This window comes from Maylandia zebra, linkage group LG18 (genome assembly GCF_041146795.1).
Source record: "Maylandia zebra isolate NMK-2024a linkage group LG18, Mzebra_GT3a, whole genome shotgun sequence".
Classification (NCBI taxonomy): domain Eukaryota; kingdom Metazoa; phylum Chordata; class Actinopteri; order Cichliformes; family Cichlidae; genus Maylandia; species Maylandia zebra.
In genome coordinates this window covers 11,013,502-11,026,874 of record NC_135184.1, presented here as the reverse complement: position 1 = coordinate 11,026,874, position 13,373 = coordinate 11,013,502, and the positions used below count along the sequence as shown (strand labels likewise).

General features: G+C 40.5%; 1 protein-coding gene across 6 annotated transcripts in view; it reads left to right on the top strand.

The window, feature by feature from the left end:
• Positions 1-13,373, top strand: part of LOC101487566 (protein tyrosine phosphatase receptor type M) — a 158,427-nt gene that overhangs the window by 101,128 nt on the left and 43,926 nt on the right. For 4 of the 6 annotated variants that reach the window (XM_076876442.1, XM_076876440.1, XM_076876441.1 and 1 more), the window contains exons 13-16: positions 2,833-2,869; positions 3,626-3,700; positions 5,139-5,274; positions 6,517-6,546. In XM_076876442.1, coding sequence (XP_076732557.1) covers positions 2,833-2,869; positions 3,626-3,700; positions 5,139-5,274; positions 6,517-6,546 — 278 coding nt within the window. The remainder of the gene's footprint in view (positions 1-2,832; positions 2,870-3,625; positions 3,701-5,138; positions 5,275-6,516; positions 6,547-13,373) is intronic. The other 2 variants (XM_076876443.1, XM_012920229.4) reach the window with 1 other exon arrangement.

The window sequence follows — 13,373 nt, the reverse complement described above, 5'->3', positions numbered from 1 at the left end:
TTATACAGCATTTTCTGCACTATAGCTAAACCATGGCTCTAAATTGAACTTGACTGGCAGTTAAACGTAATCAAGTCCTGTAATGACGACAATAACGTGCCTGTGTTTGTGTATTTCCATCTTACCAACAGCAACTAGATTTTTACATCGTGGTGTTACTACTTTAAGGTTGGGATGAGAATTAATCAAATATTAGTTTTCAATAGTGTATACAGTAGTTACCTAAAAATTACTGTTTTTGTTAACCTAAAATTAGTCAATCATACACTTTATGAAAAAAGTGTCACAAGAGTTTCTCAGCCATACAAACCTGAAGAAACATGAAGGTCCGTTAGCACAATTTTTGTGCTGATGTTAATATTTGGACCTTTGCAGTTACTGAGTCTATGGAGCACTGGCAACTTTTACTTACTATCCTCCTCAGCGCTCTGTAATCCCTCTGTAATTTTACACGGTCTCCCTCTTTGTAGGGTTGTTAAGTTGTTGAGGTTCTTTCTTTAACACTTTTACTTTAAAATTTAAAGCTGGTTGTAAAATATCTTGGAGGGAAAAATATAATAAATGGACTTGCTGCAAAAGGGTCTGAATTAAATTTGAAATGACCCATTCCTTGAGAAATGTATATAAAGACAGACTGCGTGGCTAGATACTTGATTTTATACCACTGTGCCAATGGGACTGAAAGCACCTGAATTCAGAGATTAAGAGGGTGTAGCTCAATATTGGCCTATATTGTGTATCTACAGTAGGATCTATGGGCTATGATGTTGCCATATTTCCACAGTAGTTCAGAACAAGCAAACCAAACACTGGCTTAGAATGGGACTTTTGCATTTCTCTCATTTTTAGCTACCACCATAGGTTTTCCCGAATGCTTTGAAGTAAAGGTGGAAGGTGAAGTGAGAGGTATTCAGATGGATTTGCAAGTTGAAGCTATGCTGCTTGAGTACTGAATACTTTTACTACCTCCTCCGACCAAAGAATGACTGAAATGAAATAAAAATTCGAACTTGTGAAATTCTTTCTCCATTTGAAGCCTTTATGCGACACAGTGCCCTGCCTTGTCTCAGTGCACGCACAATACGCTTAAAGGACGCACAAACACAACTAAACGCTAAAGACAATATAACGATCACTGCCTAGGTGATTCAAAGGAATTAAGGTACTAAGCATAGTAACTGCTCACGTTGGCAAGCACATGCATGGCAACCTTGCCATTTCACACAGCTTCTGATAGGTGCTGCAGTACTCTTGTGAGTTTACTAACGACACTTTGTGTAGTCTTAATGGTCCGCAGCAGGGTCAGGCTTGGAATGCAGAGCTCTGTGTCGTGACATGCCTCCCTCCATTCCTGTGGCCCTCTTCTCCTGCCTTTTGCTATGGAGCTCTATGCCAAATACCAGACAACTCTTTGATCAACAGCATTTAAGAGCGGCAGTTGTCCCAGTGGCAGTTAAGTGTGAGAGACAGGGAACAACAATAGGGGCTACCAATCGTACAGGTCGCAGCCTCTGTCATCAAGTGGCATTTGGCAGGGCTCTCCCTCGATGGAGCCGCAGCAGACAGCTCAATGGCAACTTCAAGAGCCTTGCCGATTGTGGTCCTGAATGAGAATCACCATAAACAGTCTCCTTGAGAAACACCAGCGTGTCTTTAAGGAGGCAATACAAATAGCATGTGAGCCTGGGCTGAATCCAGTTAGAAAGTTTTGCTCTTGAGAGTAAAGCACTGGCAGTCTGAAACCTTCCAGGGTGAATCAGTGAGTCGGATGTATTGTCTGACGGCGCTCTTCTTTGAACAAACAAAATGAAAGCGTCTGTGTTGATACAGCATAGAGCTCTGTCTCCGTAATGGAGACATCTCTGACATCATTTTTACATTCAATGTTTTGATTCACAGTGGGCAAATGCACTCTCTTTTATTAAGCCTTCACTGTCAATAGATGGTCCTAGAAGCCTTTATTAATGTCTGATGATTTTGGTATGATTTGTTTGGGCCTTTTAAACAAAATTAGCACTTAGAGAAGGTGTGCGCCATCCATACCTAGAATTTTTTTCAGCCTTCTGTTCAAATAAAAATCAAATGTGACTTGCAATGTTGCCTTTAATGAAATAACCATCTGACGGCTTAAAAGCCACAGTAATGGGAATGCACATGCACACAGGATCACATCTTTCTTTCTTCTCCTTATTATGCCTCTCATGGCCTCCCTCCCACGTGGTTTCATTGCTCATTGGACAGTTTGGCTGGGACAACACAGGGACACAGCACTCATGTCTTTTGTGCTGTATTACTCATTGCCTCCCTGTTTGTCTCATGTCCCTTTTCTTGTAAACCAGAATATTGTTGACAACAAATTTCACTGCCAACAGCGAGAGCAGTGTTTTCAATTTCTTTTTCTTTTTTTTTTAATGTTGTTGAAGGCTGTTGTCAGAGCTGGAACTTCATTACATATTCAGAAAGTCTCCCTGACGTGTCATTTTTGGAGCTCTGCATGCTGGGTTGGTGTCGCTTGTCACAGGGCTCTGGTTTCTCCACAGTGGCTGACCACCTTGAGCCGCAAGCTGCCGACAGATCGCTGTTGGCTGACAAATCAGCAGCTCAGCACCACTAATCTGTGCTGTGGGCCCTCTCGCTTAACTGCGTTTTGTGTCACAGTCATTGAGCTCAACAGATGATAGGGGACAGCATGGAACTGTCCTTGCTGTTTTGTTGTAACTATGGGTTCTTACATAGGTGTTGTTGCTGCTGTAAGTCTGTCTTTGTGTGTGCGTCTCATAATAACCTATTTCCCCATCTCTTTTCCTCCTTTTTATTTATCTCTTGGTACAGGAAACCAAAATCGACTGTGTGCGAGTTGCCACTAAAGGTAGGACTAGATCGGTTTGTGTGAATAGAGATGTTTACGACATGTACTTCCTAACGTCTCTTGCATTTGAATTCTGGGAACTAACAGAATTAACGTGTTTTTTTTTTTTTTCTTTCTAAATGACAACAAAAGTGTGAGATGAGACAAAATTGTGTGATAAATGTAGTCAATTTATCGATTGAAGCGTGTTTTCCGTGACTTGGAGGCAGCCTGTGTGCCCACGGAGGTCTGTAGGTACTTAGCTATGCTGCCTCAACGTCCTGCTCCACACATTAGGGGTGATGAAGTCTAAGCACCATTGATCTGGGAGCAGAATTGATAAGGCCAGAGGGAGCCGTAGTCACACTCTGCTGTGGGCCGTGGGAGGTCCTGTCACACGCCCTGACAGTCTCTTATATTGTGTAGTTTGCATGCAGCCCTGCTATAGATTTCTTGGTGGAGTTCCAGATGTCTCCATCTACATGGCTCAATAGGCAAAAGCCAAAGAGTTCATGGGCTGTGGAATTTTATCACCTGTAGAAATATGCTTTAGTGCCCTACATTAGACTCATAAAGATATTACAGATATTAACCTTTGTGAAATTATTGCTTCTGCAGACTTGGTGGAACAAACTAAAAAAATCCCTGCTGTTACTGCTATTTAGTGTCTTTCTTGGAGGTGTTGCATGATGATGGGACTTGTGTTCAGTGTGGCCTGTTTCTCTTTCTTTGTCTCTTTTTACTGCATGCCCTCCTGGATCCACTGACTATACACAGCCGCCATACTCGTGACTCAGCTCACAACCCCGTACATCCGCATCGTCCCAGCGCCCGGTGACAACCAACTAACAGGTCCGTTATTCTCTCCACAGCTTGGTAGTAGCGCTCTGGATTTGAATTCAAGGGTGGGGGCACTCATGATTCCCTCAACAGGAGGGGGGGGGGCAACAAGTGGAATGTTGCATGTGTGCATTTTTTTGTTTATCGTCTTACAATTTGCATAAAGTCATTATGATTAAATCAAAGACTTGACGACGTTGCCTTCTACCTTCATCTCCTCAGAATTACTGGACATTAAAGGCCCGTTTGAGGTGCGATTGTCATTTGATGTGTCAATGTTGGGAGATTTTTGACAGGAGTTAATCCCCTTTCATGAATATTTCTCATTATTTCTGGGAGATTAAGGGAGAGTCGGTGCTGGTTGTTGCAGCTGTGACAACTGCAAACACACAAAAGGAAGCTCAAGTGAAACTATTTAAATTCTGCTCAGTTTTTTACTTGTTGGTGCACAAATCGCCCAAGTTCACTGACAGCACAGAGTTGCGGTAGGGTGACGCACAGCCGCCGCGGCTCTATCGAGGATTTGTCACTGACGGCGAGATTAGCCTCTAACGGTATATTGGTACAAAATCAGCTCCATCAATCCAGACATGATGATGTCACCCGTCTTGAAATCCTCCACAGCCCGGGCCTTAAAATTGTATATTTTTAAATAAAGGCACTTGGTGGCTGTTGATAACGACACACCAGAGGAAGAACAATATGTCACAGCCGGCCCGGGATGGATATTTAACTTTTTGATAGGAAGAGAAAATGGCAATTCTGGAGAGAGAAGGAAGCTCACTCTAAGATATTTGACATAACAATTTGTCATTCTAAATTTACCTCTGGTGACAAGGAATAATGGTGTTGTTGAGGTGGACAGTTGTGATTCTGGCAGCATTGCCTTCTGAGTGCTTCTTATCACTTCTCAAGGAACAGATGCTGTTAAAAACAAGCTGTTTTCTCCCACATCTTCCTCTCTCTTTGTGCCTCTCGTTGTTGGCTATCTCCTTTCAGGCTAATATTTAATGTTTTTGTTATTTCAGTCATTTTTATCTTCTTGGGCATTATCTTTCCCGCCCTGCGTCTTACATTTTTCTACAGCCCAGCAACCATTTGCCTCAAATGTGATTAACCAAGGGTAAAGATGGTATGCACTTATCTCTCTCAGTGCAGCTTGATCCACAGAGCGCTGATGTCCACTAAGGGCAGAGCTAGAGGTGGTCTTTAGGACAATAGGGAGTCACTTGCTGTTAGGATTAGCATTAGTCTTTGTTTGTACTAATATTTATGGTCCTTGGAATATTGGTGCACTGATTCCACACTGTCAAATCAGTGAGAAGATATACTGAATATATAGATTAGTACTTGGGTATTGGCTTAATGTGGCACAACATAAAATGGTCACGAGATGTGCTCGAATCTGTGCTCCATTTGTTTGACTCTTATCCATCACTGTGTTTTTCAGGAGCAGCCACTCATAAGCCTGATGCAGTGGAGCCCGAGAAGCAAACTGACCACACCGTAAAGATCGCAGGGGTCATCGCCGGTATCCTCCTCTTTGTCATCATCTTCTTAGGAGTGGTGCTGCTCATGAAGAAAAGGTAAGCTTTTTTTTTCGTCCCCCTCCCCCCTTTTAGTTTTTGAATGACTATTTCAGATTTGTGGAAGTGGCTGAACTTACTTGCAGAGCACCAACAAATAAGTAGTTTCAGTTTCATCAGTTTGTATATTTTTCCCTCAAACAGTAGCATTGTCAGTGTCGTAGTAAATAATTAATTTGATTATGTTGATACGCCCCATTAAGGCTGTTTACAGCCATGAGATACAGTGTGCCATGAAAAATTAATCCGTTTCCACGGCACCCTCAAACAAATGTGCAGCGCCTCAGTGACACTGGGATGGGTAAGAAATATGTTTTTGAGTGCCGTGGTACGGAGAGAGGCGTGAAGGAGATAAGAAAGAAAATGTGATGAAAGGCTCAAAATCAAAGAGGATGGCCGTATAACTGAAGGCTAAGTTTACATTAGCCCCGGACCCAATACTGGAGAGAGGTCTTCTGTACATATCCCAGCAATCAGGGGAGCTAAAGCTCAGCAAATATCAACCCCCTTTTGTCCACGGCGAGGCTTAAAATAATACAGTGCCAGTTTCTGCAGAGATTTCTTCATTCCCAAGTAAAACTTATTGTGCGTTGCATATAATTTGCCCTTTTGATATGAAATTGCATGTCTCGAATTCAAGTCTAAAGGTCAGCACATTAGATCAAGTAGATGTAGCTGAGTGGGAAGACATAGTTATGCACTGATATAATCACTGTGTTTCATGTTTATTTTTGACGGTAATATAAGATTCTTCATACAGCAGGGCCTTTCTGCGTAGCACAGCAATCAGTGGGTGGGTGTGAAAATCGGCACACAGTAATGGAATTGTTTTCAATTAGCCTTAATCAAACCGGAGATGGAGATGACTTCATTGGTTGAATTTTGTGTAATTTACCGTTATCAACAGGGAATCAGAGTTGTGTTTAGACATTCAAACGTCTCATTAAGTTTCAACCTTGGAGGTCAGATATGGTAATTTTTTTTATAGGTGTATCAAATTATGTGTTCATAAAAGGGGGTTTTGGTACTGTACTGAGACCCCTTACCAAAGCATGACATGACTCCAAGCGATCACCTTTGCCCTCACGATCACTAGTTTACCTCCACGTATGCCACCATATCTGATTTTGTTCATTTCTTCTCTTTTTTCAAACATTAATATATTTTTACTTTTTCTTTCCTTTTCATTCCATCCCCTCCCCTCCTCCACTGCTTAAATCCTACCACCACCCCACTCGGCAGAAGAACCTATCACTCCTACACTTACTACCTGTAAGTAACCACTTTGTGTAATGTTAGTGCCATGCTTCTCACCCACACACTGTTTCCCATGCATGCAAAGAGCCATGTCATCCTCCTCCTGCCCAGAGCTATTACAGAGGCCCAACTGTAATCTCTGCTGGAGGAACGGAGGACGCCACTCCAATGCATCTCCACACGATGAACAGATCACAATGTATGTCACATTGGCTCAACTTCTGATGAAAAGAAGAAAGACACGCCTACACCCCCACAAAATAAACCTGCCACAGAGATGTTATTGCAGACGTAGTTTCTGCCAGATTTATAAGGAGTTTGTTTATCAAATGATGATGAACTTAACTGCCTTAATGATTGTACTGCTGCCGAACTCATCTTGTGAAAGAGAAGAAAAAAAAAAAAATCAATCCAGCACCACTGCTTTTTTTTTTATTTTTTTTTTTTTATTGAGTGTGAATTTTTCATTTGCCTCAAATGATTTCGTCTCTGTTGACTTGTCAAAGCTAGATTTCTTTTTCTTTTTCTTTTCTTTTTTTTGAAGTGCTTATCGCAGTGCATCTACACTTCAGTTGTGCCCAGAACTTCAATGAGCTAGTCCAAATATTTCACTTTTTCTAAACTTTTATATACTCTTCAGATGCAATTGATAACTCTGAGCCTGATTAACCACACTTGTAGTTTAATTACCCACAAATTTTGAACATCGCTAACATGTTGACTTTATCGATTTGGCTCCATGTGCATGTGATAATTTGTAGTATTCTTTACCCCCCACACCATCCTGTCACACTTTCATCAAATCATCTCAAATTTCTCATGCTTTTTCTCCCCCCCCCCCCCTTTTTTTTTTTTTTTTCTTTTTTATCCAGCATGGTTTTTGGACCTTTTTTTATTTTGCGCAACCATCCCATTGATTCTATGGTGATGGTGGAGTTGTGTCTTTAGCTAACAAGATGCTTGCATCACTACAAAAAAAGCTGATGTGATCATAGAATATCTCTCTATTCTATTTCAATGTCTCCGACATCACAAAACAATAACTGAAGCGCGCCTTTATGCGCTCTTAATGTAACAGATGATTCCACATCACACTGCTGAATGGTAAAGAAGCTTATTCTGCAGCTCTGCTTTCCCTGCTGTAGCTCATAGGCTCCCTCTGTAGTCTTTGTGATGGATGCCGACTAATCTGTCTTGAGATGACTGTGATCAGAGAAGAGAATGGAGGCTGCCTCGCATCAAAGAAAATCTCAGAATACACCTGGAGATAATACAACCCTGAATACTCCGAGTGTCACTCATTTTAGATCACAGCTGTCTAGAATGGAAAGCCCCAATGACTTAGAAGAGTAGTGCCTTCAAAGCTGAGCGCACACATCGGCCAAAGCTAAGCAAGAAAATATTGGTTGCTGTGAAATCATCAAAATAGCAGTTTTGTATTCTTGGTATTTTATTGTTACTTACACGTGTTCTTCTCTTGGTTTGATGCACATTTTTAAAAGGAGGAGAATTTTATCAAAACAGCCGATTCCTTGCCAAAAAAAATGTCAATGCAGTTCTTCAAGAAGCGTACAACAGAAGCACGTACAATGATTCATTGAAATGCTTCAATTAATCATTTTACATCAGAAATTTTGGATTTATTAGCAAATTTTGGTGATAGTGGTGTCATAGTGATGCACTTTATTGTGTTTGCTCTGATTGGCAGGTTCCAGGTCACTTAAATTAACACATTCCACCAGTTTACTGGATGTGTTCAGAAGACAGCCCATGTTAAAAGCTTTTGGAAAATCCCTTCAAATAGGCATTTTTTTCCCTTAGTGTTGATTTCTGTGGCAGTGAGGTGATAGTGGAATGCCAAATGTTGTGACTCCCCTCTAAAAGTGTCAAGATAACAACATGATATGAGGCTAGTAAAGAAGGATTAATGGTCCCCTTGAGAAAATGTGCTGTATATGCTGCAATATAGGCATACATAACACTAGAGGAAAAAGTTTTTTAATATAGATACAGAGAGAAAGAAAGACAGGTATACTTTCCCCCCCCCCCCCCCCCCCCCCCCCCATATTTTAACTCTTTCGCAGGTTCATTGTAACAAGTACATCGCCTCTGCACAACTGCTACAATGAAACATCTACAACGCTGCGAAGGCCTCAGAACATTTTCTTACAGAATGCATATTTATTCTTCAGTTGCTAAAGAATATAATACACATTCAGAAAGTAATATTCACATGACAAAAAAATTAATGATTTGACTAACTTTTTAGTTTTTTGTTAACATATGTTATCGAAAGGTATAATAGGTCATCAGTTAAATGCATAAGGATTTTAAACACTAGGCCTTCTTTACTATGTGATGTGTGTGATGCAGCTGTGGGCAATGAGTAGCTGGTATTTAAAATGGAAAATATTTGAATCGATAGTACGGCTCCCAGTCTGCCCCCCTCCTGTGTATACCTTTCGTGTCATATGTCAGCGAAGCTAGAATGGAACAAAGCATTTCCCATGAGGGAAGTGCATATTCATGTCAGCTAATTGGGAAGAACTCTTAATTATTTATTTTTTTCCTGGAGTTATGTGAAAGCTGAAAGGTTGCATCTCACTGCTGAGGTGTTGTGTAGGGAGGCTTTATACGCCTCAAGCAGTCTAAGCCCAGCTAACAAACAAATATAACTCATATGCTCAATATTTCCAAGGTTTCTATTGTCAACTTAATAAAAGACTGCATTTTTAGACAACCTCCACTTGAGCAGTCTCTGAAATTCTGAAGTCTGCTATGAGCTTGCAACACCTCTACAATTGATGAAAACCATTAATGCTCTCATGCATTCATCAAAGTCTTTTAAAGGCATGAGAGCGTACTGCACTCGCCAAAATATGCACTTTAGGTATAGTGCCAGAGGTGGCTGGGAGGGCTAACACGCAGCACATCAATCACAGTGCTCATTAGCAATGCGGTTACATGTGTGATCAAATATATGACCGTTCTTTAAACAAGTGGTCATACCGGCCGCTGTGGCTGCTGCTGGTGGGGACAGTTGAGATCAATTGGCGTGGTGCAATGAGGGTGGTTGGGTGTTGTTACACTGAGCATGTAACATGTGAAACTTAACGTGTCTCTTTACACTTCTTCATCGAAGAAAAAAGCAAATGACTGTTTTTAAACAATTAAAAAAGAAAGATATAAGTTTTATCTTTGTTACTATACAAATATATTACAATATATCAGTTTAATGTGCCAAACCAATGATAATCTTTAACTAAATATAACATCAAATACTGTGTTGGCGCTTAAATTTCAAAATCCACCTCACAAGCTGCACAGCCTGCCCTTTAGTTTTGTTTGCATAAAGCATTTATATTATTTTTTTTAATGTTGCTGCAATTATTTTATGACAGATTTTATCGTTTAAAATTTGATTAAATATTGTATCCAACTGTAATTCCCCTCAGTTCTACAACACAGTCTGCACCAAACGGCACAGCTCCAACAACAAAAATACTGATAATATGTTAATCTATCAATGATAATAGATGCATAGTGACTGTTTATTGTTGGTAAATAATAAAGCAACCTGCACGCCACTTTCCCTGCCAAAATACCAATCTGTCTCGCAACATTGTATTTACGAACGAGAGAGTAAGCTCTAAATAGTTGGTAGTTTGTTAAACTGTAATAACTATATGGATTTCTTCATACAGCAAAATGGGAAAGACACATATGGAGACGTATAAATCATTGTCCCAATTCTTCATAAATCTCATTTTTCATAGTCATCGCCACTACACTCGATGTCAGAATAGGAGGCCTGCTAAATGTACAATGTATAACACAATGTGCTCAGGGCAAACACCTTCATTAAACCTTACAAGTCGAACATGTAGCAAGAATCACATTAATTGGTACAAGCCTTGCAGAGTTTTGCACCTACAAGCTCTGCATGTTGATGAGGAAGAGCACCTCGAGCAGGCCGAAAAGATGTCAAGCATGGAATGATGGAGTTTAAATGATAGATACATTATAAAACGCCGAGTCACAAAACATCTGTTCATCCAGCATAGTAAAAAATGGCCACTATAGGTTTTGGAAATGGTGTGAATGTAGTTTGCCTATTAAAAACTGGTGGTTTTTTTTTTTTGAAAATTCTAACAAATTTTTTGATAAACTGGTATATTTCAACCAGTGACAGGTGAGATGGATAAGTGGCTGGATAGATGGATAAGTGGCTGGATAGATGGATGGGCTATATACGCTTTTCAGCTACAACATTAAAACCACCTGCTCAGTAATGTTTGTATCCCCTTTGTTTCACCTTACCATACCTTAGCAAAATGTAGGCAAGAGCATTGGCTGTGACGTTTAGATGTTTGCTGCAGTTCAGTTAAGCATGAGTTCAGAAAATAGCACAGGCTAACAATAACAATTTTGCTATTGTTTTCTGGAGAGTGCCTTTAAAAATAAAACGAATCCACTATAGTCGGAGTGGCTTGCTTGTGACTGGGACATTTTAGCGCTAGCAGAGTGGCTTGAGCTAGTAAATAAAAATGGCACACTTTTAGACAGCTGTTTATTAGCTTTGTTTAGGGCGCACCACCCAGCATCTAGACGGGCATTATGCAAATGTGTTGCATGTTGACGTAGGTCCGTATTAGGGGGAAAAAGGCTGAAGTGCTAATAGTGTTTTTAAGCATTATGTGATGTTTCAAAGTCCCATCAGTCGGACTTACTTTTTCCAGCACATCTCTCAAATACTTAATCTTGAGAAGTTAACACCTTGAACTCTTTGCCATGTTCATTCATATTAAGGGTCTCCTGATGAAAAGGGCCATTCATATCAAGGAATAGAGTTATGTAATGTTTGGATGTGTACTTTTATATATGCAATGGTAATGAGCTATTTGGTTCAGGTCTTATGGCTAATCAGTTATATTTACAGTTGGTGAATATTTTTAATATACCCTCTTTTTTTTTTCTTTTTTTTTTTTTTTTTTTTTTTAACCAATGATGTCTGCTTAGCCTTGAATGAAACCATTGAGATTAAGAATCTCTTTTGTAAAAATAGCCTGTGCCCAGAAAAGCAGCAGTACCTACCATGTTTTTTTCTAGCTTTATTTGTCATTATGTTGTTTTGGTTTCTGAATGAGTAGGAGCAGAAGCACCGTGTGCTGCTTCTGTGTTTTTGTTGCTTCATTCTTTTTTTAGTTTCTATAGATAAAGGGCCCCTTAGAAAATTTAATGAAGAGGCCCCGTCATTGTTTACGTTTTTTCGGACTTGATAGAGTAATTGAAATGAATTGTACATTCAATGAACAGTATTAAGTCTGTTTTTGATCCTAATACCTTTACCGATAGATACGACAACCTAATGGAAGTTTGCTTTGTAGATGAAGAGAAGTTTGAAATGAGACTCGGTGCAAACAGCTACCGAAATGCCCCCACTGGGTTAATCAAAGATGCTTCTGTTGCCCCTCCCAGCTGGATGTCAGTCAACTAAAACGTGCGCACACACTCATCCACCACGAATGTGTGTGTGGATCTTTTAATGAAGCCTTCTTTGTCCCAGTGTCAAAAGGTTTAGGCTGATCTGATGCTGAAATGAGGCCGACCATGCTGAGCTTGAGGTTTTGAAGCTCTTGTTTTAGAAGTCGCAACAGCGTCACCTCCCACAGAACACACATTCTGGCAAACATTTGCAGACATAAAATTTGTGCCGCAGCCTTTTTGTTGTAGCTGAACTCACGGAGTTGGGAGCTGTGCTCATTTAGATCCTAGATATGCCAGGCTTGTCATGTACTGAACCAAAGACAATCTCTCTAATGAGAGTTGCCTGATATAGTTACCTGGAGTGTTTGCACTGTCTTTACTTCTACAAACACCTCTGCCATCTGTATGTCTCAGCCCCCTCCCATATGCACATTTATTTTGGATTTTATTGTTGGGCATGCCTGCAAGTAATCACTATCATTTTTTTGTTGACATTGTTCCATGTGCAGCTTTACTCCAACTCTCCAGGGATAAAATAAATGGTCACATTCATCAACACCCAAAAACACTCCAATATACACTTCCTTATACTATCTCTCTCATCATATCAGGCCCTGTAATCTAGTCATCTATCATTAATTTTTCCCTTCTTACAAATGAGGAAACAATAGCATGCCAATTAATCTTCATCAAACACCCACGGTGCCTTGCAAACATCCCAGTATTGCTGGTGCTTTTCTCATTTTGGCACTGGAGTCTGTGCAGCCTCGTTTATCTTCAGCGCTCTCTCTTCAACTGTTTCACAGGCCAGGAAAGAGGAAATCCAAGATTTAGCAGGCTCAGAAATAAGAACAGTGATACAGTATTAAAACCTGGATTATAGTTGTTCTTAATAGTCTTCTCCATGAGTGCACACAGTGCCGAATCTGTCTTAATATTGCCTGGGGTATATGCATCCCCCTGCCATCCTCACTCTTCCTTATTGCAATATGAAGCTATAATGGGGGGGAAAAAGAGACAACACTGGTATTTTGTTCCCAGCTCTAATTGCAGATTGAAGACAAAAAGTGGGTCCAGCAGACACAAATGTCACTAATTTGTCACTTTGCTTTCTGAAGAACGGATCCACTATTAGCCTCACGTCGCGGGCTTCAGAGCAAATGACTGTTTGAAGGCAGTGGGGGCCTGTTGCCATATGGCATGAGACAGCGACAAAATTGAATAAACAGAGGAGATTTGCGAAAACAAAGCAGCAGGAGTGCATCATTAGACAGCAGTTGTCCGTGAGAGAGACTGCAATCCAAATAGGCAGAGGGGTCACGCAGAGAGTAACAAAGTGCGAGGATCAGTGTGAG